The following is a 27904-nucleotide window of genomic DNA, read 5'->3' as shown; positions in this document are numbered from 1 at the left end:
TATTATTGGTTGATGATTTATAAATTAATATAATTATTGTCAAATAATTTAATCGGGAAAGTTGTATAACTTTTTTAAATAATGTTTTAAAATGTTGCCGGCCCCTGAAACGTATCTCGATCTCTCTGATAAATTTCCTTATTTACATTTATTTTCATTATTCAAAATACGCATACTGTATTTATCGCGGTCAAGAGAACGCCATTAACCCCTCGATTGTTATTAACCGCCACCGACCACCTTCCGCTCGGGGCACGCTCGCACCCCCTCTGCCCCGCCCCTGTAATTCCGGCCTTAAGTTGAGGGAGCATTTTAAATGTTATCACGGTAGTACACTAAAAACAGCTACGGCTTTACGCAGTGCAATTTATGGTAGTGAGGAGGATGGACGTGCCGCCATAGATTCCCACCGCCACCAGCGAGGGTCGCAGCTGTTATAGTGCCTTAGAGTTACCATGTTAATATCTAAGAGCGGTAGACAGGTGATCACCGAGTTGTTCTCGCAGGTCTAAAGTTCGATTCTTGGACATGGCAATTTTTTTTCAGAATTTGTTTCCACCTTTCATTTTACAAAAACCTGCTGTTCATTACTATTTCCATGATTTACAATTAAAATTTTATTTTTCTATGTGGAAATCTTTTTCTGCAATGTAGCAGCGTCAGGTGTCGGATGGACATTTTCTGAACGCTTCCGGAGGCGTTCCAAGTGGGCCATAATCTGCCTCCCGGACACTTCCGCGACCCCTCCTCAACGCTTCCGCGACACTTGACCGCTACTTCCAGAACATTCCGTCCGACGCTTCCTCAACGCTTCCGTTTCGCCTGAGTTGCGCTCCCTGAAGGTGAAAAACCAAAACATCCTTCATAGCACGTGTGCAAGGCACTTTGACGGCATCAGGTGTCCCATATGTTGGCGTTCCTCGAGGACGGTTTTGAAATTGGGGAAGAGAAAAGTCTTCCGAGTCAAAATCACGGCGGCGCGGAGTCTTGGGATTCGCTGCGACGCACAGTGGTCTGAAATCGGAAAAAGCTGGACAAAAGTCCAAAATTGCGTTTTTTGAGGTAGAGACTTGAAACTTGGCGTATATACTCACAATTAGTTGGTGATCACGGTATAATAAGTTATTTCTCCTATATCTAATCCGTTACTGAGATACAGGGGATCAAACATGACCAAATTTCCAAAAACACGCCCGATCTCGTTTTTCTCCGAAAAACTTCGGAGTTAAACTGCTGGTAGAGTTTTTGAAGGATTTTAATGCAGTAAAAAACGTTATATTCCAAAAATATGGTACTTTATCTACATTTTCCATTATTTTTTAACTTTTTGGTTAGTATTGGTGCAGTATAATGTCGCAAAATGGCGGACCCTTTTTTCTGGCCAAATTTGACATAAAGTAGACAATATCTTTAGTTTAAGAAAAAACATATCTCCAATTTTTCCTCAGAGTATTTAATAGACATCATTTAAGAGAATGGAGCAAAAATCTTTGAAAAAAGTTTGCCCCTTCATTAATGAACGCGATTTTTCGATCGCGCTGCACGTCCCGGCTCCGCGACACGGGGGCCTAGAGACTCGGGGACACCGTTGGATATTTCACTTTGTTTGGAACTTAATTATTTAAAATCGTAATTTTAAGCACACTATACAGTCTCTATTGACCCAAAATACTTAACTGAAGACATTACTAGAATATTGGATCGATATACTTGGTTACTGAACGCCGTAACTCTGGTAAACATGCTTTGGTTTCGAAACCTAACTGAATCATTACACTTTTTCTTTCACTACGGAAGCACATTAGGAACACCCTTTGGGTAGGATTTAAGTTTTCTCGCGAGGCTTGCCATGCACAGTAACCAGGAAAGGCTGCAGCCCGGATTCTTTCACTAATTCTTTCCCTTTTCACCCACGCCGAGGAGGAGCGTGCGAAAAGGGACATTTTATGATACCGCGCGGCCGTTGAGGGAATTTCCGAAGGGGTTTTTCCAAAGGGGTATTTTTCTTTCCCCTTCAGAAATGCATCTTACAAAATAGTCTTCAGAAGGCGTTTAGAGAAAGGATGGGGCTAATTGTGGATGTGCCAAGGCCTGGCTCAGGAAACACCAACGATGGCAATACGGCAAGACGTTTTTTCGATTCTCCAGAGCTGGCCGCTGATATTACAGGTAATTGTATTAAGTGAACATCACTTCAGAGTAATAGCCACGCATAGGAGAAGTTACGTTTGTTTATACGCACGAACTGTGATAAAAATATCAATTTCTTATGTTTTTCGAATATTCTATTGTGGTTAATGCGAATTTATTCATATTTTCATTACAGGAGTTAATATTGACCTTATAAAAAAATTTTCAATAATTCTAAGGGCAATATCTAGTGGAATTAGTCTCAATCATGCAGTATTCTCGGATTACTGCCGGAGAACAGCGGAACTGTACGTGGACCTGTACCCATGGTATTATATGCCAACCACGGTCCATAAAGTGCTGATGCATGGAGGAGAAATTGCGAAGGAGGCAATTCTCCCACTAGGGCAACTATCGGAAGAGGCATTGGAAGCTAGAAATAAGGACTCCCGAAAATTTCGTCAAAGGTTCACTAGAAAGCACTCAAGAGTGGCCACTAATCAGGATCTCATTCAAAGACTGTTGATTACGTCGGATCCATTTATTTCATCAACCCTAACAGTAAAACAGAAAATATCAAGGAAAATGCATAAAGAATTGAGGGAACTACTAGATTTAGATGAAAGTGAAGGAGAAGAGTCAGATAGTGGTGATGACCAAGATTCTTCGGAGGACTGAAGTATTGAATTGATTGAAGTTTCAAACAATAATCATAATTACTAACACCCAGGGTGGTATTAGGCAACATCAAAATTGTACATTTTCTTATTCCTAGGTGTTTAAAATTAATTTTATTTCATTCGTAAGATTTATAGTTAGCATGTTTTCCTTATTTCATTGTACACATGTTTATTATGATTTCAAATTATTCCCTTCAGGAGTGTATATCCTGCTTTTTCTTCATCAAATTTGAAAAATATTTTTATTGGTCTGTCTTTTGATTTAGTATTAATTGAGGTATATTCTCTAAATAATTTACATTGGATGGGATGTTCAATAGTTAAACATGCAATGGAAGAATAAAAATGCTATTTCATAATTTCCATCTTTATATATAATACGCCATTTTATTAAAAAATAAGGTAAAAAAATCTATTTAACCATTTCAATCCCATCATTACTAAAACTTCCTCGTGGTAATATTGCATGGTTAAAAAGGAAAGGGAGCGGAAAAAACCCTTTGGAAAAACCCCTTCGGAAATTCCCTCAACGGCCGCGCGGTATCATAAAATGTCCCTTTTCGCACGCTCCTCCTCGGCGTGGGTGAAAAGGGAAAGAATTAGTGAAAGAATCCGGGCTGCAGCCTTTCCTGGTTACTGTGCATGGCAAGCCTCGCGAGAAAACTTAAATCCTACCCAAAGGGTGTTCCTAATGTGCTTCCGTAGTGAAAGAAAAAGTGTAATGATTCAGTTAGGTTTCGAAACCAAAGCATGTTTACCAGAGTTACGGCGTTCAGTAACCAAGTATATCGATCCAATATTCTAGTAATGTCTTCAGTTAAGTATTTTGGGTCAATAGAGACTGTATAGTGTGCTTAAAATTACGATTTTAAATAATTAAGTTCCAAACAAAGTGAAATATCCAACGGTGTCCCCGAGTCTCTAGGCCCCCGTGTCGCGGAGCCGGGACGTGCAGCGCGATCGAAAAATCGCGTTCATTAATGAAGGGGCAAACTTTTTTCAAAGATTTTTGCTCCATTCTCTTAAATGATGTCTATTAAATACTCTGAGGAAAAATTGGAGATATGTTTTTTCTTAAACTAAAGATATTGTCTACTTTATGTCAAATTTGGCCAGAAAAAAGGGTCCGCCATTTTGCGACATTATACTGCACCAATACTAACCAAAAAGTTAAAAAATAATGGAAAATGTAGATAAAGTACCATATTTTTGGAATATAACGTTTTTTACTGCATTAAAATCCTTCAAAAACTCTACCAGCAGTTTAACTCCGAAGTTTTTCGGAGAAAAACGAGATCGGGCGTGTTTTTGGAAATTTGGTCATGTTTGATCCCCTGTATCTCAGTAACGGATTAGATATAGGAGAAATAACTTATTATACCGTGATCACCAACTATTTGTGAGTATATACGCCGAGTTTCAAGTCTCTACCTCAAAAAACGCAATTTTGGACTTTTGTCCAGCTTTTTCCGATTTCAGACCACTGTGCGACGCCAGTTTTTGCTAGACTTTCGGTAACCGCATGCAGTAAAAGCGGCATACTATGGAGACTACTACAGCTTCGCAGCGATTTCTCTATTATACTTCTAAGAATCGAATAATTCTCACTGCTTACACTACACATTCCGTCAGTGGCGAAGCCAGGAATTTCGTTCGGGGGGAGGGAAGGGGGGGTGGTCCAAAACCAGGGGGGATTTTTTTTTTAAACAGGATACTAAGAAAGGGGTTTTAAACTAATCTTAACACTTTTCAAAATCGAAAAAACTTCATTTGTTAAAGAAATATTTTGTAAATTCATGATTTTCAATACTTTGTTTTCTTTTATGAAGGAAAATAACTATATTTTAATATTTCAGGGGGAGGGGATCGGACCCCCCTGACTCCCAAATATTGTATAGGATTTAACCATAATTTAGAGCAGTAGCAGATCCAGGATTGGGACAAGGGGGGTTAGGTGTAGGGACCTGGGGAGTAACCTCCCAGCAGTGCAGGGGGTCCGAAAAAATTACCATCTTATCTAGGGTAAATTGAATAGCCAAGGGGGGAGGGGCTATAGCCCTCCCCAACTGCTCTCTGAATCTGCCACTGATTTAGAGTGGGAACAGTTTTTTTGCAATTTTTCACTGTTTCATGAGGAAAAAAATTGTGATATATACTGAAACCCCTCCCCTCTCCACCACCTGAGATTGGTTGAGGTTTGACTCGATCCCCCACACCCCCTAAATGCCTCACCTAATCATAAATATTGGATCAATTTATATCCAATAATTATTTTAAACGCATGAGGCATCCAGTAATTTATTTCAGGGGGCACTTTGGTGGTATGTCAGTTGTCTATACAGATATTTTGTCGTCAATTCGCACGCATCAGAAATACATTCATTTCATTAAATCTGCTATACAGCGAGGAGAAAAATTGTCACCAAATGTTAACTGTGGATAGCTGATGCCAGTAGGAACCAAAATTAATAATAGGGTTTGGGTCAAAAATGCACAATGTTTTAGCTGCAGAAACTTTGAGCCAAGCCCTCAGTTTGGTTGCAAGTGTGCCCTGTTGCCTTGGATACATTGCAATTTCCACCACGCAAACAATTCAAAGTAATGAGTTAGTCAGAGCATATGGCAAAAGGGAAAACTTGTGATAGGTAATTTTGGTTCATACTGGCAGCAGCTATCAAGGGTTAAAATTATGTGTATATACTGTTTACATAATGCTGCAACGTAAATTGGTTAAGATGCGTTTTGTGGGGCCATGGAGCAGGTAGTCCCAGGATGGGCATGGAACACCCTCCAAATGGTCGCTAATGCGGAACCCTTTCCTCGATGCGCTCACCCTCGCTGGCCCGTCTCGTCGATCCTCCAAGCGGGGGGCCTCCCTCCCCAAAAGTGACCGCTCAGACTGCAATTTGAAAATCAATCAATCAATCCAATCATCAAAAAATTATTGTTTGCATCGTACTCCTACCTTTCGGGCGATCAAGTGCGTCTTTGAACCGTGTTTCTGCTATGAAAAATAAAGATTTTGTCAACATTGCTAAAAACGTGACTGAAGACCACCGGAAAATGGCCAGCGAGGGTGAGCGCGTCCAGGGAACGGTTCAGGATTAGCGACCGTTTCGGAGGGTGTACCACGCCCATCCTGAGACTACCTGCTCCATGGCCCCACCAAACGCACCTTAACCCGTAAATTCGTTATTGGCTAGGTTCCCCTGTGCTAGCGGTAGTGTGCTATTATCAGTGCTAGTGGCAACAACCCACAATACATCTACTGTGGCCACAGTGGATGTATTGTAGGTTGTTGCCACAAGGGAAAGCAATTTGAGGGGACTAAAACCCCCAAAGCCCACATTGGCTACGTGCCTGTTATAAAGGGAAGGAGAGCTCTTTACCTTCGCATTCTTTTGAGGAATTTTTTTGTTCACGCGAAAAAGACCTCACCCAGTGTAATATTTCGAAGGCTGCCGTGTGAACGGAGATGAAATATGTATATACATGAATTGACATGAGAAAGAATTCCCCTGAATTGGGAATCAAACCACAGACTTGTGGCTTTCCAGGCCACTGAGCAGATCACCACACCATTAAACATTAAAATTCCCCGGAAATCCAAAGGTTTGTGGTTCGATTCTCAGTTCAGGAAAACTTCACCACAGCAATTCATGTATATCTTCACCTTGGATTTAAACCAGGGACAGGCTTAATGCTCCACTCCCAGAGCCACCATACTCTCTTCAGGGGGATCCAGGTATCTGAATCCATGGTAGCTAGAAATTCAGTTTTGCTAGAGTGACTTCCGCACTTAAAACGGAAGGAAATGAGATTATGGAAAGCAAAAAGGCAAAGGACAATGCAAGGGTTGAAGGTGAAGAAATACATGAAATCATTTACATATCAATCGAGCATTTTCAAGGAACAGATTCAGGACATGCTTAGAGCACGTGATGAAGGATATAAAGTAGGAGTATTAATTTAGGGGTTAAAAGATAGTACAACTGAGTGGAGAGCTGTATCAAACTAATCTAAGGATTGATGAATATTTCTGCTTTCCAAAGACCTATTGGAATATCATGGGAACATCTCACCCCAGTCTAGTGGGTAGAGCCAAAGAAATGCATGTGCTACATTGGCAGAAAAACCCTATCGCTGAATATATTTGAACTTTTAAAAATGAAAATACAATCTTTATTTAAATTTGAAAGATGCATTTCATACTTCTCATCCCTCGATAGCCTACTCTTTGGTATCAAGAAACCTTTTTCAGGGATGTTCAAATGCCTTTAATATTTTACTCTCGTGGTTTCCAGTTTCCCAATTTTAATTGTAGATTTGAATACATATGGCACTAAAAAAAGCCTTTCATTCTCATCTTCTCATAAATTGTCTTTGATTAAAGCTACCAAAATATTACGAACATACTCACAGTAGGATTTTGTTTTCAAAATGACTGCCAGTATCAGGTCTACTTTTTGTCTTGCTGTAGCATGTGCATTCATCAAATTATGATAGTTTTTGATCATCAAATGATGATCAAAATCTATCAAATCATCAAATGATGATTACTTTTATGATAGGAATGTTATAAGTATTTTCCATAAAATTGATGTGGTATGCTTACTATGTAGTAGGAGTGAATTTGGTGCATCCACTGGAGGTTGACGCATAGAAATGCAACGACAAAAAATTATTGTGCTCCACCTCAACCATTTCATGCTTTCATCCTGAATTAAATAATTAATTCTTGTGTAGTTAACAGGATCTGGTGGTCAAGGGTAGATCCAAATGGAATTGGCAATATGAACTCCCTTCCCTCCTTATCATATCCAAGTAGCCTCAGAAAAGGCAGACAGCAATGTTTATCATAGATGATGTTGGCTATGCAAGAAATATTCATCCACTAACACACTTTAGCTCCATAAATACATACTGAGCATAAGCAGGAAGATTAAATTCTTATGGAATCAAAAATCAAGCATGTGAAGCCCAGAAGAAATGAACCTTTCTATGTCAGCACGTCCATGAATACAGCTGTCCATAACGCATCTATCCAATCAGAGAACCACAGAGAGACTATAGAACAACAGAAGAAAAAAAGATTATGATAAGCAAAAAGGCAATACAAGGGTTGAAAGTGAAGAAATACCTACATGAAATCATTTACATATCAATCAAGCATTTTCAAGGAATGGATTCAAGAATGCAGATATCTCATAGAAAAAGCAGAGGTGGAGGAAACAGCTCAAAAAAATGAATGGCTCTAAGAGCAATAAAAGGTAGGCTCAAATTAAGAGAGATTTGAAGCTATGTAAATCAGATCAACTAGACATCAAGTGTCAGTTTAAATGAAATTCAATGATAAGTGTGGGAATTACCCTTGCGATATCCCATAAAAGTTTCCCACAGCAATAAGTAGCTGTCCATGTGAGAAAGGTGGACTTATGCGAGCTACATCGCTCGATTTGATAAGGTTATAAAGAGTTATAAAGGTCTTGATTGCCTTTAGCCTTTACATCTCGTAATATGTTCTTGCATACCAGATAAAAACAAATTGTTTGACATAAAGGTAAATTAAAAATCACTATCAACTTCTTAAAGCAGAAAAAGTTTGAGCTTTGTAGAGTGACTATTCTTAAATCATTTCCTTTATTAGTCAATTAAAAATTTACCTACAAACAGTCAGATTCTTATATACCTAATCTTCAAGGGGGAGGTTCAGTGTCATAACGATTATGGTGCATTAAGAGCAATGAAACAACTTTCAAAATGAAGTTAACTAGCCTAAATCATTCCTTTCTATCTGCATTCTATAGAGTACCGTATTTACCCATAGAAATCGCACACCTTTTTTCCGGAAATGCCGGAGTAAAAATGGGGGTAAGTGGCTTACTCGAATCTCCCAAATTTTAATGCAAGCAAAGTTCCATTTTCCCTAAAATTCTTACTGTTTATTTCTCCTGAGTTTACCATTGAAACTAGAAAACCTTTGCAGGAATTATATTTCTAACATTACTTAACCTTATTGATCATGGAAACTTAAATTTATCGATTTAGCAACGAATCAAGAGTACCTATATTAGACCGCACCCAAAAAGCATTAAGAAGAAGTTTTTTTTCCCCTCACGAGCCGGCCTAAAAATGGGGGTACGCAGGATACACATGGGTGCAGCTCACACGTGTAAATACAGAATGTCAATTATATACTTAAGTGAAGCAAAACCACACAACTATCATTCATTGGTCCACCTGGATTCTAGCAAGAGCCCATGGCCACTACAGTCTGCTTTCAAGAGCAGTGGTATGAAGAACAAGTTCAAATCTCCAGAAAGCACCCAAGATACTTACTTGCCCATCCAAATAATGACATTATTTCCGAAGACCAACATTGAGGGAATGAAAGCATTTACATGTAGTTAATACATGAATTAACCAATGAAGATGAGCAACGGATGAACTCAAATGATTCATATTTTGCCAATGAAGGATAGAAAACTGGGAAGTTTCTAACATAAACAGTATGTTACCAGGAGGAAGCCAAACATAAGTACTATGAGGTATGTATTTCTGTTCTAAGAATTTTTCTTTGAAGAAGCTCCTCATTCATAGAATGTGAAACTGACAACAGCTTTTATACCAACTGGGCCACGAAGTGAAAAAATTCACCAGATAGGATATGCTCGACAGTTCACTCAAACCAGAATAAATGGAGGCAGAAGGGTAGAAATAGAAATCAATTAGAAGAAGCATTTGTGCAGAACAAAGTCTTAGGGTCTATATAGATTTTATTATTAACAGAGTACACTCATAGCTCTACAAAAGACACCAGTTGGACCATTTCCACACTTTCCCTCGAAAGGAACCTGACAGCATCTCTTCATTCAGCACGTTTTTAAAAGGAAATTATATACAGATGCCCCAGCTTTGGACTCCACACTTTCAGTAGAAAAGTCTTTGACTTTCTATCATTTACACTGTCGAAGGACAAAAAAAATTGCACTCCAACATCTCACGGCACAAAACTACAAGGGTTACGAGTTTGATTTTACTTTGTTGGATTGAAAGATGAAATAAAGTCTGTCACCACTTTCTTCAACTTAGCATCTGAATCATCAGTGATCTTTCCATCCTTGGCGATGGCAGCCAAAAGTGCTTGCTCGTTGGTCCTGAAATTGAATAAGTAAAAAAACACTGAAGAAAATCTGCATACAAGAGAAGAGAGAGCTCTCAAAAATATGATAATTTTTTTCCCTAAACATTTGTACCAAAGCAGAATTTCCATTGAACAATACACTTATAAAATCAAAATCCTCGTAGAAATAACCCCACAATAACACTCAAGTTTATCGAAGTACACATTCAAGATAATGAAAGTTGAATTGATGAGAGATGCTACGCAGTTTAATGTGTAACTATAATTTGAATTCCTGTTTCCCATGAAAGATGTTCCTTCTACAATCAAAATATAATAAAAAATCCACAAACTTAGGAAAATAGAGATTTAATTAAATCAGATGAACAAGAAGAAAATCCCATAAGTTAAGACGAATAGTTCCAATGAAACGCTATCGCTCACCAACTCCACTGGAATCATTCAAGGAAAGCTTCATGGGCTCATAACATACTATTCCTGAATCAACATTTATTCACAGGCATATTGGTTTTACTTGAATATCCTCAACTAATAAAAACTAACACTACTTGAAATGAACTTCACAAAAAGGCAAATTACAACATGAAACAACAATGAAAATCAAAGTGATGCACTTACTTGATGTGCTGCAAGAATTCCTTCTCAAAAGCTGTAATTTTGGATGGGTCCATTTTGTCGAGGTACCCCCTGACACCACAGTAAATGACAGCAACCTGCTCCTCAATGGCCATGGGCACTAAGAAAGAAATTTAAATGCAGTGATACAATCATTAACCTGAATCAAAGTACATAATGACAATCTGCTAAAACAAAAAAAATCATCCAGGTATTTTTATTACAATCATGCATGTGAGATTCATGAAAAGTAGTTTAAGAAATCATATTTTGATATTTAAATGACTTTCATTCCATTGATACTTCAGCATAAATTTGTTAAACACATGACTGGAAGTAAAGCATTCTTAACATGTTAACATATCTATTTCGGTATATCATTATAAATTTTCATTCACCAAAGATTGACTTGATCAGTAGGGCAGCAATTAACTGCCCCCCTGCGGTGGACCCAAACTAATAATCAAACAGTGCGTTTGAGGTAACATTTTAACAACAGTAGACTCTCGTTACTATGAAGAACCTCATTAAAAAGTTCTCGTTATTACACAGAAAATCTTTGGTCCTGACAAAAAGGCCTATCCAATCTTAAGTAAAAGAAACATTTTCACGAAATTTTTGTTATTACGAAATTAAGAACCTCAGTCCTGATCCCAGCAGTAACAAAATAAACTTCATTACGAAGTTCCACGAATAAGTGACAGCATTAAGGAGGATATACACTATGCTACATTATAATCATTGTGCTACGCTAAGTTCTCCTCGTGCATCGTGCCAAAGAGCATCAATTATGGTTCTTTCTTCAGTAGGAGATACTTCAGTATACACACAACTTGTAATAAAGCGTCCTTCCTGTGGAATCATGGTGACTGACACATTACCGCTCCTAAATTGGACATACAGTAAGTCCCTTTCCTGCGCACATTTGATTCACAAACTTTTAAACATAAGAACATTTGAAAAATTCAAGTGTGCCCAAAAGTTTAATTTTGATGCCTATCAAGTAAGCTGATGCGACGCTGTGTAGCAAAATAAGGCTCCATTTCATATGAAAGCCAGTCCTAAGGCCACAATCGGCTACATCACACACATCTGCATGTGCCTCTAGGGCAGTGATTAGATAATTTCTTAGGCTTTCAGATGTCCCAACCCCACAATCAGCATTCTAAGTTAACTAGCCAAGACTGACTGACCAAAAGACAAATTTATTTTTGACCTAACTAATTGCCTTAACATGATAAATGACCACAGCAGCAATAAAACATCACTCTCCATTATATTAATGACCATGGGGCACATAAAAAGTGTGTCTTTCAAGAGATTCAATACACAATTGGTACTTTCAATTTCGAATGCTATTTATGAACTATTGATAGCAATTGAGCACACTCCTATTCATTTGACTGAATTGTCCTATAGACAGATCAAGGGCACCTAACAGAGCCATGCACTGAATTCAATGTGGTAGTTCACTTTGACCTGAACACCCAACCCATTGAAACAATAGGGGATTTTCCTCAAGTTAGGATCAAACAGATTAGTGGTCTAGTGAAGAAAGCTCTCAAAGAGTCCTTGAATATTTTCTATTTATTTGTGTTGCCTACTCCCATCATTAGCCTGGATGATAAGGAGTACTATAAAAATATTTCATAGTAATCTTACCATACTGTCCCTGCTTCAACAATTCTGTCAGCCGGACACCACGGTTCAACAGCTGTTGAGTGGCAGCATCCAAATCTGAACCGAACTGAGCGAAGGCAGCCACCTCACGGTACTGAGCCAACTCCAGCTTCATGGAGCCAGCAACCTATTCCAATTAAGAATGATAAAAGATGTAATTAATTAACATAATTAATTACAACAGCAAATAATATCATGACAAAGAACCAATATTTTCTTTCAGCATTTTAAATATGCTGAGTATGTAGGAATACATGAGCCAAATATTTAGCTTAACCAGTACAAAATGCAGTCACTCAAGCGTCAGGGTTTTTACTGATAGTTGCAGATTAAATATTGGGTGTCTTTCATTGCATACTCGATCCAACTATTTCTTCTAGTACCTACAACATAAAAATCTTAACATCCACCCATGCAATATGATTGATGAAGACTAAAATAAACAAGAAAACTAAATTTTGCCAGCCCCACTAATTTCCAATGCAAAACCTCTCCTGCCAAAACAAGGAGGAATTTCATACACCTTAACACTAGAACCGCTGAACCCCACCAAAACCACGGCATAGGACTTTTTTGTCCCATTGACAAAATACGTTGATCCTGTCATGTTTAAGTATAATTGACGGTTTTTTTGTGGTTTGTGTGAACAAAACACTTGCTTAAAACGTATAATAGTATAACTAGGAAAACAGTAAACTTATTTTGACAGCAAAAGTGTTGTTTGTCAAGAGGGGCGCAGCGCCGGGCAGAGGTGACACTGCGTTAGTAGGTGACCGGCGCAGTGCACAGATTATTCCCTACTGCGCTTCTAACTGGCAGAATAACGGTATCTGTGCATTGATCCCCTTCGTAATAAACTGTTATTATGCTAAATACAAAATAAGTGTACAAAAAAAAACTGAAATTGTATGTTTTCCCCATATGGGACAAAAAAGTCCCATCCCGCGGTTCTAGGTAAATCGTCGTTTTTCTCGCAAACCAAACACCGTACAATATTTTCGATATGACCATTCGAAAGAGCATAAAAAATGAGTAACAGTCAATAAATTTCAAAGGGATCAAACCACTAGTACATGAATGGCAAACATTTGCAAAGGGGGATGGGACAAAAAAGTCCCGTCCGTGGTTCTAGTGTTAAGCAAATTTAACAAATTATATGAAACTTCTGCTCAAGTTGACAGCAAGACTAAGGTTAAACCCTTGGATTTTGTCTTCTATCAAGTTGGCTTATTATCGTCTGACCTTATTACTGTCAAACTATCTGATGCAATGTCTTGTTTAGTTTGGATAAAAGAAAGGAATCACAACGTTACCTGCTTCATAGCTCTTGTCTGGGCAGCAGATCCTACACGTGACACAGACAAACCCACGTTGATGGCTGGACGAATACCCTTGTAGAACAACTCAGTTTCCAAGAAGATCTGTCCATCAGTGATAGAGATGACATTGGTTGGAATGTAAGCTGATACGTCACCAGCCTGAGTTTCAATGACGGGGAGAGCAGTGAGGGAGCCACCACCGTTCGTGTCATTCATCTTGGCTGCTCTTTCCAGCAGACGGGAGTGAAGGTAGAATACATCACCAGGATAAGCCTCTCGGCCTGGTGGTCGCCTCAGCAGCAGAGACATCTGTAACAACATGTCCCATTATGAACTACACACATTCCTTGCCAATGCATGTAGTACCACCAATTATATACATAACCTATCCACCCACACAAAAGTTAATTGTAGTAATTATAAGGAAAACTTAAATTCAAAAGTCCACAAAACAATTCTGACTTTACACTGTCATTGATATTCAAAGTAGTATACGAGACAAAGCAATAAAATTACATAATATTACATTTAAACTGGTGTTTAATTTTAAGAAACACCCTAGATTTCAATGAATTTTATACCTATTTGGGAGGTTACTAGATTGCTTTTAAGATGGGTTACAAATAGACTCATGCTGGCCAAGGGGAAATGCTTTAACAAGCCATGACAATTTCTGGTTTCCATCCAGTGACACCTCTCTTAAATCGAGAAAAAGGCACAAAGATATAAATGAATTGACAAATGACGCAAAAGGTTATAAAATTGCTTCAATAAAGGAATAATTGTCATGGCACATTTAATTCAGTTTCTTAGATTTCAGTGGTCAAGGCTGCCCACATTTAAGGATTTCTATCATTACATTACACAAGGTTATGTAATGTCGTATAATTTTCAACATATTAGGGTAAGCATACTGCAATTATTACTAATAGTGTAAGATAACATACACTATCTTTGACTTGAACAGTCTCACAATACTTGTAGATAGAATACCAAAACCTAGGAGCACTCTATTCCAGAAAATTCCAACCAAATATTACTGCAGCTCTTGAAGAGATCTAACTTTAAATCCCTGAATCGTCATCACAGCAGATTATTATTCAATACACTCACGAGGTAAAACATAGAATAAAAATTACCTGTCGGTAGGCCACAGCCTGCTTTGACAAGTCATCATAGATGATGAGGGCGTGCTTGCCGTTGTCACGGAAAAATTCACCCATGGCACAGCCAGAGTAAGGTGCCAAATACTGCAGTGGGGCGGCATCGGAAGCAGTGGCAGACACAATGATGGTGTACTGCATAGCTCCTGTGAAGTGAGAACATGAGAATGAGAAATAACAGGAGGATGATACATAAGAGAGAGGAAGATAAAACCAATGCGTCATGATTGCTGTGAGAAGCAACATCTCTGACAGCTATATAGTTCCTACCAACAGAGAGCTTACATAGTGTTCTACAAGACCATTATTGTAAATTAATATTGCAGGATGAAATATTTTCAGAAGATGCCAAGGATGTTTTGTGAGTGAAAGCAAGAATTAGATGTCTACTTATTCCGGCATTGAAAATTTTACATTTTTAATCCCGGCAAGTTCATGAAAAGGAGTGTAGGCAGTCCTCGACTTTTGTGTGATAGAGGAGAGAGAAGTCACTGAAATTGTAGATTGCTATCAGCATCAAAAGTGACGCAGTTCCGAGCCTAGGAATAGTTCAAGCTAATGAAGCCAACCTTTTCCAGAGAGATATCGTGGAACAGCAAATTATAATTAAGTGGACAGTACAATATCTTTGTATAACATTTAATTCAAAATAAATCCATAGTACCACTAATAAAAGGTTGGTTTCAGTGCATTTAGAGGTGATATACATTAGGGTATATCGTAAATCAACAGCTTGGTATCCATGAAGTGCTGGTTATTTTATTGTTATTACCATATTTATACCTGCTCAAGAAAATTTTGGATAAATAAATGAAAAAAATTACAATTTCAAAAATCACCAATAAACCAGCCTTTGCTGCTTCAAATACCATAAAATTGAAACTTGTAAGGCTAATCAGACTAACAAAAATGTCTACACAACATGAATGTGTATTAACACAAAAGAAAAGTTCAATTTTATCAAGGCATCTTTTATTCTTTCTTAGTTTATATCAGCGGTTCCCAAAGTGGGGGTCGCGACCCCCAAGGGGGTCTTAGGCCGTTCGGAAAGGGGTCGCGAGATACTAATAATATGGTGAACAACGTACTTAAACTTGGACGACCATTTTTAGGGGGTCGCGGCTAAAAAGAATGAGCTAAAATGGGTCGCGGAAAGAAAAAGTTTGGGAACCGCTGGTTTATATTATAACCACAGGGAATGATAGTTTAAATTATGCAAGTGCACGTCAATTGATGAACAAGGAGTTTACCAAGGTCTCAATGAACTTCACAAGTAATTTTTTTCATTATCATAAAAAATGAAACCACTAAATCATGGATCCTGTAAGAAGCAACATCTCTGTCAACTTAATACTTCCACCTACACAAGAGCTCATGCAGTGTGGTAGATGACAGACTGTAAATTAATATGCTCACTTATAATAAGAGTGCATTAAACTAATAAAAAGTTACACGATGAGATATTTTAAGATGATATTAAGGATCTTTTGAGGGACCACTTTTACAAGAGGACAGATCATAAATACAAATTCTGTGAAATAGATTAGAAGGCAGGGAGGTTCAAACACTCATTCTCCTTCAAGACTACTGAAAATCACAACATGTAAATAATTCCAAAATCTGGCCTTTTTTTTTTAACAGGAGAGCATGTTTCTCTCTTTTCATCAGGGGTCCCGACTTACAAAAAATATTGGGGGGGCCCAAACCGGGGACCTTGTCCCCGGTAAATTTTATTAGTAAGTTTTAAGTTTTTTAAGCATTTTAGAAGAGTCATATGATCAGCATTAGAATCCTTAAAACTGGAATGTCGATGTCTGGACACACTGGGGAAAATTGACAAGCCTGATACATTTTTTCCTCACATCTGTAACGAATATTTGGGGGGGCTCGGGCCCTCTCAGGCCCCATGGAGTCGGCGCCACTGCTTTTCATCCTCAATAACACGGACAGGTTAACATTAGAATCAAAGAGTCAGCCAGTGAAATTCATTCCTTCACTCTCTTCACCAATTTCTTTTGATGAAATTAGCTTTTCGTGACTTTTCATCCACTTTAAAGATATTTAGGTTGGCGGAGTCTGGTAACTGCTGTGCGAATGTTTATAGGAAACAAGTGATATTTTGCCTAGAACGACGGCATACCAGAGCCAAAATGACTCACTAAATCGTTCTAGTGTTAATGTATATGTAGCTTATCTTTCATGCCCTTAGTTTGATGTGCATGAAGATCTGGGTGGCTTCACTACGACTGAAGCAGAATGAATGGTGCAAGGTTAGAAATAGCTGACCCCTGCCACATATATGCACATGCTGTTTTTTAAGAAAGCAACTCCATGTAGCTCGCTGCATACTGGGGCTAAATACTCACTCTCTGCAAAACACCATAGCGGTGAATAATGTGATATCACATGGATGTAATTGCCACTTACCACTGTCAGTGAGCCTCTTCACAATCTGGGCAACAGTGGAACGCTTCTGTCCAATAGCCACGTAAATACAGTACAACTTCTTCTTCTCATCAGTTCCCTCATTGAAACGCTTCTGGTTGATGATGGTATCGATAGCCAGGGCAGTTTTTCTGAAATGAAAAATTGAGAACTCTCACATATATACTCAGGATAACATGTTCAATCTCAGAGTAAATACCAATATGACCAATTTTCAACTTCTGCACAAGTGACACTTTCATAGGTTGGACATGAGCTATGAGGGCTAAGGAGGCCTTCTCTATTTCTTCTGGGTGTATAGCGAGAAAATGTTGAAATTCTTGGGTGTGGATTCATTGCCATGAATGAGGGACTGAGTGATGTGGTGTCCCCCGAACCCCCAATGAGAGTGGTCTAACTCGTCACATGGAGTTTTGAACACCGAGTTGACCAAAACAGCAGTGAGTAATAACAGCTATGAAAAACCTCCACCACCCTAGTAAGAAGTTTCGATGCCCCATTTCTTTTCCCAGTCTTCTTCCCCCCCATGTATATAAATATATACAATAGAACCTCAACGGTGAAAATTTCAGCAGAGAACCTAGGTAAGTTTCATAGCAGAGGTTTTACAAAAAAGGAGCTTCCAACTAGGTCTGCTTTGTTTCCCGGTTGCAGTTACTCATTTGGAGGCAGGACAATGAAGCCTAATAATGGTGTGTACTTACAAGTAACACCACATATGATCATTTTACCAAAATGGAAAGCTAAATTTGCATTCTCGAAAAATCTTTCTTAGGATGAATTTCTTGTCCTAATTGTTCGCATTTCTAGCACTATGCCTTAGGGCTGTAGTTTTGATTCACCCCAGAGAAATTCCGTAGGGCAGTTCACTGATAAGTCGCATAAGTGAAAAGTTTCAAAGCAGAGCTTGGAAAGTCATGGGTTCATATGGGGGTTCTTCATGGGACATAAAAAAATAATCCATGTACGAGTGAGTTCATGGTATAACTGAGGTTAAACCATAACAATTATATAAAAAGGTGGTGCCTTTAGGATATTAGGCTAGAACATCAATATTCCTCGCAGTAGTGGGCAGACAGGGCGAAGATACTAACGAGAAAGACATTTCTTTGAGGATTGCAAGAAGGCAATTGAAGGAAATGAAGAAGAGAAAATGGCCCAAACTCTGCCATCCAAAGAAATGGATCACTGCAAGAAATCCTGCAAGCAGCCACTATCAGATGATGCAACAACACACCAAAAGGAAGCTAAAAAAGACATATGTATTGTCTTTTGCCTTACTCTCACCTTGTGCATTAGCCATTAAGGCGGATCGCAAAAATCGATTTTTTTCAAATCCATCTGGCCCAATGAAAAAAAGTTGTGGGACCGATCAAAAATAAGGCCTGAAAAATTTGAGACCTCTACGTGAACCCCTGACCCTCGCTCAAATGCAATTTAGGGGGGGAGGGTCAAAATTCGAAAAATATAATATTTTATGGTCGTTTCCTATAGATTTTGCCGAGTTACTGCCCTTCTAGGGCAAATATTTCGTGCATTTTGACGTATCTGTCACCGTTTAGCCACAAATGCCTAAATTGAGTCTGCGCCCGTGAAGAAAATATTCCAACGCCCACGCAGCATCGCGGATACAAGAGCAGCAAGCCGATCCCGTCCCCTCCCCGCTCGCTTCTCCCCCTCCCACGCCTCGAATGCAGCAAAATTCATCCCGCGTGTGCTGCTGGGAGGGCGTTCATCTTTGATAATATAAATCAGAAGATGGTAGAAGGTACAAAAGGATGCGTAGTGAGACGACTTGTCCCTTATTTGGTGCCTAGTCGGCGTAAAACAAATCGATGTTACCAACTTTTAGAGACGTGATGAAATATTTTTAGATCTGCGAACGCAGGAAAGGAGCCTACGGTCTATGAAGACGCCTCTCGAGTGGCTATGAAGGTGTGGGAACTTAGCGTATCAAGAGGTGTGCTTGGCTGGCAGGATGTCCAATTGCATAAGTTGTATGTGTCGTAACAAACTAATGAGAAAACTATGCAAAGAACGCAACCGAAAGAAGCACTTCAGGGTTTGAGAGCATGAGATGTGCCTTTATACTAACTTTGGTCGTGCAGTTGTTTGCAAACACACAGCAGAAAGACAAACAGACATCCTCTTCTGTATACAGGCATCCCCCGAGTTACGTACGTCTCGACTTACGTAAATCCGTACTTACGCAAGTGATAACCGTATTTCAAGTGATTACGTTAATTTTTGAATGCGAGCGTGATGAAGTAGATATTCGCTCGTATACCCAATGGCAGAAAAAATATCGAATAGTTATAGAGTTTTTCACGTGCTAAACAAAACAAAGTGACCCATTTTTATCATTCCGCAACGGAATTTTCATTAATTTCTGTAAAAAAAAAAAAATCGCTTACAAATCCCAGGTCACCAGTCAATGTGAAAATCTGCAATTCTAGCGATGGAAGTGGTTGCTCTCACTTCTATACGATAGAGCTAGTTACAAAGCATACACACCCTGACTCTGACTTTCAACTATTTAAAAATTGTATCTTTAAGTTTGGAAATTTCCATCTGTGGAATTTAAAGGAAATAAAGTTCTAGCAGAAATCTTTATTGCGGAAAAGAATTGGTTAGTACCCACGAAAAGGCATTGAAATTTGTAGTGTTGGCAATGAACGCTGCAAAAAAGTTGACACACTATATTAATTGCGTACTTGTTTACATGTTTCTGGTGACTGGGTTACCATGTTGTATTTTAAAAAAGATTATATTTAGCTGCATTTTCTCGTTCTCTCATATTGTGTGCCAATGTAAATGAATACTGCGTTATTGAAAGCTTTTCCCCACTAACTTTGTTGTAAGTTAATACGGAGTTGGCTGAATAAAAGCTCACTTCTAATTACCTTCATGCATTGGAAATACTCTTCGATGTTTCCAGCGAAGTAAATATTCAAATGATGATATTTTCACGTCATTTTATTGAGATATGAGAGAATGAAAGTATGTTTGCGTGCATGAAAGATTGAGTGCATGTGCGTGTGATGTATATAAGAATATAGTGATTTACTGATATTTTCTGTGTGTTATTTGCTCGTAATCCTCGACACCCCTCCTACGTGTATTAACTGTGACAGTGAAACCACCAGATTCATCAATCAACGTAATATATATAAAAGGCAGAAGATATAATGATTAAAGGTAAGTAGACAATGCAAACTGTGGGCCCTTGGATCGCAGTATAACATAATGAATCAATTTATATCAATTATTAATCAATTTGAAGTATTCAGTTTAGCAATGTAGCATTGAGGTACCATACTTTCCCGAATCCACGTGACTGGTCAATGCGGGGAATAATATTACACATTTTGATTGGCAATGCTCGAGATGCAACTCTCTGACTATATTAATGTTTTGTGTCTAATAACGTAAGAATATGCGTAAGAGTTCATGAATATCGCAGTGAATTGAATGAAACTTCACCGAGAATTTACCGCGCATTACTCCACTGAGAATTTACCCCACACATCGAAATCTCTGAAGCACCAACGCAGAATGTTCGACTTACGCAGAGTCTGCCAGAATGCATCTCTTATGTAACTCTGGGGATGCCTGTAGATAGATTTGCCACGGGTCAAATTTTAACCAAATGAAACACGATAAAATATAAAATGAAATTTCAGAACCCATTGTAAGGGACAAAAAAAAAACTAATATTGGTGCAATAAAGGTCCACTCCTGTCCCTGTTTAAAGTTAATAACCTGGAGACTAAAGTTAATGCCGAGATGATGGCACAGCCAAGCCCCACCTCTATACCAGGACCATAAAAACGTGCACGCTCGGTGCTGACCAAAGGCCCTGAGCAAGAAAAAACCAGGAAGGACTAAAGTTTTTGCCTTGCAAGAATTATATCAAAGTGAAGGGGATAGCACTTTTAGTTAGGAAGGGCAAATAAGATTGCCCGTCTTCCTGTATTATTTCAACCTTCCAATCTTACCAAGGTTTCATTGTCAAAATACACACAAACTGTCACCAATTTGATATCAAGTTTCATGCCCTTTTTTGTAAAAATGAAGACCACTTCTTCCCGAGGACCATGGTCAACATTCACAATTACAAAGAATTTCATATTTTCAAAACTTCATTCTTTCGAACGCACTGTGCATTTGGCATTACTTTGATAATTAAATTTAATAATTTGCAATGTTTTATTCGCACTGGCAATGGCCTCCCCCTCCTGTTTAAGTCATTTCCACTACTCTCACAGTATGAATCTGTAGTTTTGTTCATGTGTGGTGGCATTTATTTCTTTCCTTCAATAATTGCACCCCTTTCTTGGTTTCACCCTTAGTCCAATCTGCAAGCTTAAACAAATTGGAAGACTTCATTGAAGTTCATTTAAACATAATATTCAATTCATTCGCCCATAACTTAGTGGTACTTATATTCTTTTTGTCCAGAACAAAAGTTCCACTTCCTGCTATAAAAACTTCATAAAATCCTGCTTCCAAAATTGAGAAAAACTATATCAACTGATTTGAAGAACATATCTGTAATATGTATACAGGTCGATTGGCTCATTGACAGATTGATTTGGCTCATTTTGCAGGGAGCTTCTCCCTAACCTATCAACATCAACCTTCAGGTTTAATCATTGAGTGCATTTTCAACGGATGCTTTCTGCACATTACCATATATCTGGCTTTCACAGGATTTGATAGACTCACAGTCAAAAATCAATATTGGAGGACAATATTTGGATATTTGAACCTCCCTGGCCCTAACAGAGGTGGAAGGAGGTTTCTCGAGTCCATTTTATCAATTTTATCCTCTAGGATCCTATGAGTGGATTCTTTTCTCCTTCACAATGAGCTCAGCACAGATATTTTCCCTTCACACCACAGATTAGACATGAATCTGTAGTTCTGTTCATGTGTGGTGGCATTTTCTTTCTTTCCTTCAATAATTGCTCTCCTTTCCTGGTTTCACCCTTATCCAATCTGCAAGCTTTAACAGATTGGCAGACTTCATTGAAGCTCATTTAAACATACTATCCAATTCATTCGCCCGTAACTTTGTGGTGCTTAAATTCTTTCACTGACAGAGTTTTTAAGAAACAGACAAAAATGAGGCCTTGGTTGGTAAAATTAAAAGTTGTGAAACTTAACCTTGTGAATTCAATTTCACAAGCATGGCTTAAGTCATTTTGCACATGTACTATCCTCGGAGAACTTATTCTTCTTCTGTAGCAATGATTTAATTTCCACTACTCTCACACTCCAGCAGGTTTCAAATCTCTTATTTCTGGAAACATTATAACACAACTGTAGCATAAAATTAATTGGTGACAACTCTCTCCTCAACACTCAATGTGAATTAACAAGTATGTCAAGCCCCATTCCTGGTAAACCATCTTATCCAGAAATAAATATTTAAAAAAATGAAATGAGAAACTACTTGAAAAATAGAGGGCCTTTAACACTTCCACACACAATATGAACAGCAGGGCATAGATGGAGTCAGGAGGAGGGGGGAGGCCATTGCCAGTGCGATTAAAACATTGCGGCATTATTAAATTAAATTAATAATCAAAGTAACTTTACTTATTAAAGCAATGTTACCAAGCAATGCCTGAAACTATTGATGATAAAATTAGTCTCATGATTATGCAGTAGCTCCCAGCCTCCCTTCATAAATTTGCTTAGCTATACTCATGCAACCAGGCCAATATCTGAAAAAATATGGCAATTAATGGAACAAGCCATAATTGGATGCAAATATTAAGCTTCACCAAGGACTTGTTTTTATGCAGAAAAAATAGAGAAACAAGACGCTGAATTAATGGAGAGAAAGGTCAATCAGAAATTTAAAAGAACACCTCCATAGAATTCCACCCTAATACAACATACACCCTAGGAGACGACACCCATAAAAGGTGACTACACACAAGATATCAATATGAAAGTGTATAAATATCAGCTATTATAAAATCGAATATAGAATACTCGACTACGACGAAATCAAAAATTAATACACAATTAATTTCTTGGGCACCATTTCCACTGTTACTACACCTGCATACTTGGGATAGATTGAAAACAAAATCAGCTGATAACACATTTACATCTCAACCACTTATTATGAGCCATAAGTGAACTTCATCAGAAAAGGTCAAATGTAAGAATGGACAAGCCTATTTATGCCAAGAAAAACTGACATAATATACATAGGTTTTAACTTGAACATAAATTGCTCACAGCGTCGAGGTAATGGAAATATTAGAGCAGTCCCAAGTAACATTGACCGTTGGGCCTCGGTTGGGGAACCGTAGTCACGGTTGGCTCATTGTGGGTGGATATGCCTACCAAATTCCGCTGTTGGCCCAACGCAGATATTGTTCGTCGGCCCAACGAAACGGTTTATGCTGTTGGCCCAACGGAAATCCCCAACGATGGCCCTACGAAATGGATTATCATTGGGCCACCGTTGGGACATCATACCATTTCCTCAATTTCCGCCATAAGAGCTGTAAACAAAATTCCGACAAGATCTTCAACGTAGAGATGGGCGAAATTCCATTGTAATCGATTTATCGTGTCAAATGGTTATCGGATCGGTAGCATCTATTCATTAAAAAATAGGGATGGCATAATCGCTTGCTTTGACAGTCAGTGCTACCGACTACTGGAAGGCAGAATAATTATTTTAAGTTAATTTTTTAAGAACATATTATAAGATAATTTTGGAAATTATGTATAACTCTTTTTTAAGTAATTTTCTGGTGTTTTCAGCATGGTATTTGACATAAATGGTTCCAAGAAGTGGAGGCTTCTTTAATGCGACTTGTTAGTATATATATCCCGGAGGGCACATGAAAAATTGTAGACTTATAAGATCTGTCTGTTTCGAGTCTAACTTAACCGATGGAAGTTCGATATGGGCCGTGAATAAGCACGATGTATACCTCGATTGCATACGTTGCAGGATACGGTTCACATGTTTCCCTAGCAACCTAACAACCAAGACTTGTTTGGTTGTAAGGGCTTTGTCTTTGTGATAGCAGTTAAATAAAATAAGTCGAGTGCTTCTAACAAAAATAAGGCATTGACCTCATTTGGTAAGTCTTACAAAACTGGCATTCCTAAAATCATGTTACCTTAAACAGATAGTTTCGTGGAATTTTAAACTTTTCATCATTAATTTAGAGAGATCGATATGTATATTTTTTCAGATTGTGGCATATCTAGTATAAGTGGAAGTTTTAATGAAAACAGTGTTTCAATGGACAAAGTGAGTGATTTAGTCCTCTCTGAAGAGAATGAGATTGAATTTGTATGAGTAAACCTAAATAACAACTGCACAATTATTATTTTATGGAAAATACATCAACTATTATACTCAATCAGTGTTTCTGTGATTCCTATTAATATCCCTAAATCGCACTTGTTAATCCAATTAAGTAAAATGGACTAAACTTAACAATTTCGTTACCGAAGACCAGAGAATAGGAATTGTGAAGGCAATTGAATCAAATAACTCAGGGGTGTACATCTTGCAGTGTGACATGTTTGAAATTAAGGAGGATTTCTTTGAATTACCTCTTAGAAGTGGTACCATTGGTATATTTGTAGTAAAAAAATTAGTACATGGATGCAAATTGCAGTCCACCCAGATTTTATCTAAGTGTGTTTTGTTGCCCTACAAAGAAGATGGACAGTTTTTGTGTGTGCCATATTGTAATATGGAAAGGTGCTGTTGAAATTTTCCTAATTTTGTCCTAATAAAAATTGTCCTAATTCGTGAAAATAAAAGTTGGGGATCTTCTGAACTGATATTGATTTTTTGTTTTCCACTTTTAACCACTGTAACCTAACTTTGTCCAATAGCATTGATTGTTTATGTATTTAATTTCATTTTGATTTATAGGGAGTTAAAGGTAAAGATTCTATCTACCGGTATCGTATCAAGTGAGAAGGTAAATTAATTTAACTTTCATTCTATAAAAATGAGAAATGCCAGTAAAATATAGCTTTTGTTGGGAAACGGATGGCAAAATGTAAAAGGGCCAACGGTATATCGTTGGAGATTTGTTGGCCTTGGGTTGGGAATACGAAGGCCCAACTGTAATGCTCTGTTGGCCCATCCTTGGGGAATCGTTGGTTGGGATACGGTTGGCGAGGTGGCCAAATCATACCATGGGCCAACCGCTGTGTCCCACCATCTGCCAACAGAGGGCCAACCAAAAATGTTACTTGGGGTGCCACAACTGACTACGGTAGGTGTGCAACTCACAATGCTAATATCACCCATACGTATATAGAAATGTTAATGACATACTGCAAAATACGTCAAGATTAGCACAAATTTACCCTGTCTGTCTGTCTCCAATGATGAGTTCTCGCTGGCCTCGTCCAATTGGCACCAAGGAATCTACGGCCTTAATACCAGTCTGCATGGGTTCCCTCACAGATATGCGAGGAATGATACCAGGGGCCTTGATTCCAACCCTCAACCTGGAAAACAAAGGTATTCCACCGATGAATAACACAGTTAAGATGCAAATGTAAACTATAGGAAAATCACGTTAGCTTACTTCGTACTGCTAAGTGGTCATAAATACATACCTCTGCTTGGTATTCACGGGTCCTTTTCCATCGATGGTATTACCCAGGGCATCCACAACTCTACCAAGAAGATCTTCGCCCACAGGTACATCTACGATGGCACCGGTTCTCTTCACAATATCACCTTCCTTGATCAACTTGTCGTTACCAAATACTACAACACCTACGTTATCAGGTTCCAAGTTCAAGGCCATACCCTAAAAATTAAATTACTTAATGCATTTAAGTGTCAAGAACACTGCAACGAGACGAACTTAACGGGTTCCACTCACCTTGAGACCAGATGAAAATTCCACCATTTCATCGGCCTGGATATTCTTCAACCCATATACTCGAGCAATACCGTCACCAATGCTAAGTACACGGCCAGTTTCTTCCAAATCGGCCTGGAGGAAGAATTAATAGTGAGTAAAATAATAAGCTGCATGAGTGAATGTTTACCTTACTGCATGTTTTACTTCTGCAGCTGCAGAATTATCACCTTTGGGGCTGCGCCCATGATCCTCTCCTCCAGAATTGATGAAATTTCAGCCCCCCTTCTTTCTTGAGAAATATGAATATTTCGACTGGCGACCTGGAGGGCTGGCCATGCCAACTTCGCAACCTAATGATAGTACAAATTACAATGATAAAAATAATTTTTAATGAGACCACCATTAAAATAAGTTATGCGTATAACACAATTGGAAATATTTTTAAAAATTGGACGTTGATACAAGATTCTATTTCAATTTCATTAAGCAATCACACGACAGATTAACAATTAACAATGATAAACCCGTATCGATCACACACTAATATGGTAGGTCATACGTAAGTCGCCGCCGGTAACATAATAATTTTTCATCTAACCACGAGATTCAGTTTCACAAAAACATAGTTCAGCTTATTATACGTGAGTTACTAACTATAATAACAACTACCTTATTTCCTGAAGATGGAAAATGTCTGGCCACAGAAGTGGCTAATCTTACGGAGAGGAGAGCCATCGCGACAAGCCCAACCAGGAACCCAAGATGGAGAATGGACTGTTGTCTTGAACCCGGGGTCCTCCGGAAATGTCTCCAACTCAGATGCGCCCCGTTTTTCTATTATCAAGTCAGCTATGAAATGACTTTTATTGACAATTCTTTCGATGAAATGACTATCTAAACTCTATATTTTCAAGTTTTGTGATATTTAGGCCTAATTTAGTCCTCAAGTTGAGCTTAATACAATTATTAATTATGTATTTAAACTCTAATACGTCTGGTTCGATTTTTCTTTTCTAAGATCACTACTCCAAAATTTAATAAATATTGACACACGTACATGAGATAAAAGCATATTAATTATTATGTACCCACAAATTTAGGAGATTCCATAAACGTGAATCGAGATTTTCTACGACCGCGGTCGCGAGGTATCGCTTTAAAAGCGCGTTTTCAAACCTGTCCTCATTAGAATCCCTTGATTCACAATTACTCTATTTGCATCAGTAGTCGTATTTAGAATTATTTTAGTGTGTTCCTACCTACTCTTTGTAATGTATTGTATTATTAAGAGTTGATGGTGGCAATCAAAATTTTCAAGAAGATTTAATCGCATCGCTTCATATGCAGAGAAAAAACAGTATGAAATTCAATTTGAATAAATTTGACAAAAAAATTGGAATTAAATTTTACTAACTTAAATTATTACTTCCAACTTATTTTCAGCATTAAATATGGAGGTATTAGAGGCAGTGGTGGCGTTAGGGCTTCGTACCCCCCCTGCAAAAACATTTGTGCCCTTATTTAAGCTATATGTTTGAATAAAAGGAAATGAATTAGAGGCTTCTTATTGTATTTAAATACCTACATATAATTTTATGATTAAGAGAGAGTAGTTTACGGCATTATTTACTGGTTATTATTTTTTCCCTGCTCGTCACAAGGTGACCCGCCACACCGCTGAATCTGCAGGGCCCTTATCCTCACCACTGATTGCAGGAGTACCTACATAAACCACTATAGTTTCCAGTTATCAACAGAGCATCTCACTCAGGGCTTTTCTCGTATTACATTAAAAAATGTGACAATAATATATTTTAATCATCTTCATCTTTAATTATTACTTCGCCTC

At 38.2% G+C, this 27904-nt stretch overlaps 1 protein-coding gene across 1 annotated transcript; it reads right to left on the bottom strand.

Moving 5' to 3' along the window:
- Positions 1 to 9568: 9568 nt before the first annotated feature.
- On the bottom strand, positions 9569 to 26838 carry LOC124168855 (ATP synthase subunit alpha, mitochondrial). Its single transcript, XM_046547210.1, has 11 exons — positions 26725 to 26838; positions 26283 to 26405; positions 26074 to 26187; positions 25802 to 25998; positions 25547 to 25690; positions 17159 to 17307; positions 14708 to 14877; positions 13563 to 13877; positions 12232 to 12376; positions 10573 to 10690; positions 9569 to 9967 (listed from the first exon to the last, which is right to left on the bottom strand). Exons 1-11 carry the CDS (start codon positions 26788 to 26790, stop codon positions 9847 to 9849), a joined length of 1662 nt encoding a protein of 553 aa, XP_046403166.1. The 5' UTR covers positions 26791 to 26838; the 3' UTR covers positions 9569 to 9846.
- Between the last annotated feature and the right edge of the window lie 1066 nt (positions 26839 to 27904).

This window comes from Ischnura elegans, chromosome 12, assembly GCF_921293095.1.
Source record: "Ischnura elegans chromosome 12, ioIscEleg1.1, whole genome shotgun sequence".
Taxonomy (NCBI): Eukaryota; Metazoa; Arthropoda; class Insecta; order Odonata; family Coenagrionidae; genus Ischnura; species Ischnura elegans.
Note: the sequence above shows the minus strand (reverse complement) of the source record. Positions and strands in the feature narration are given on the sequence as shown.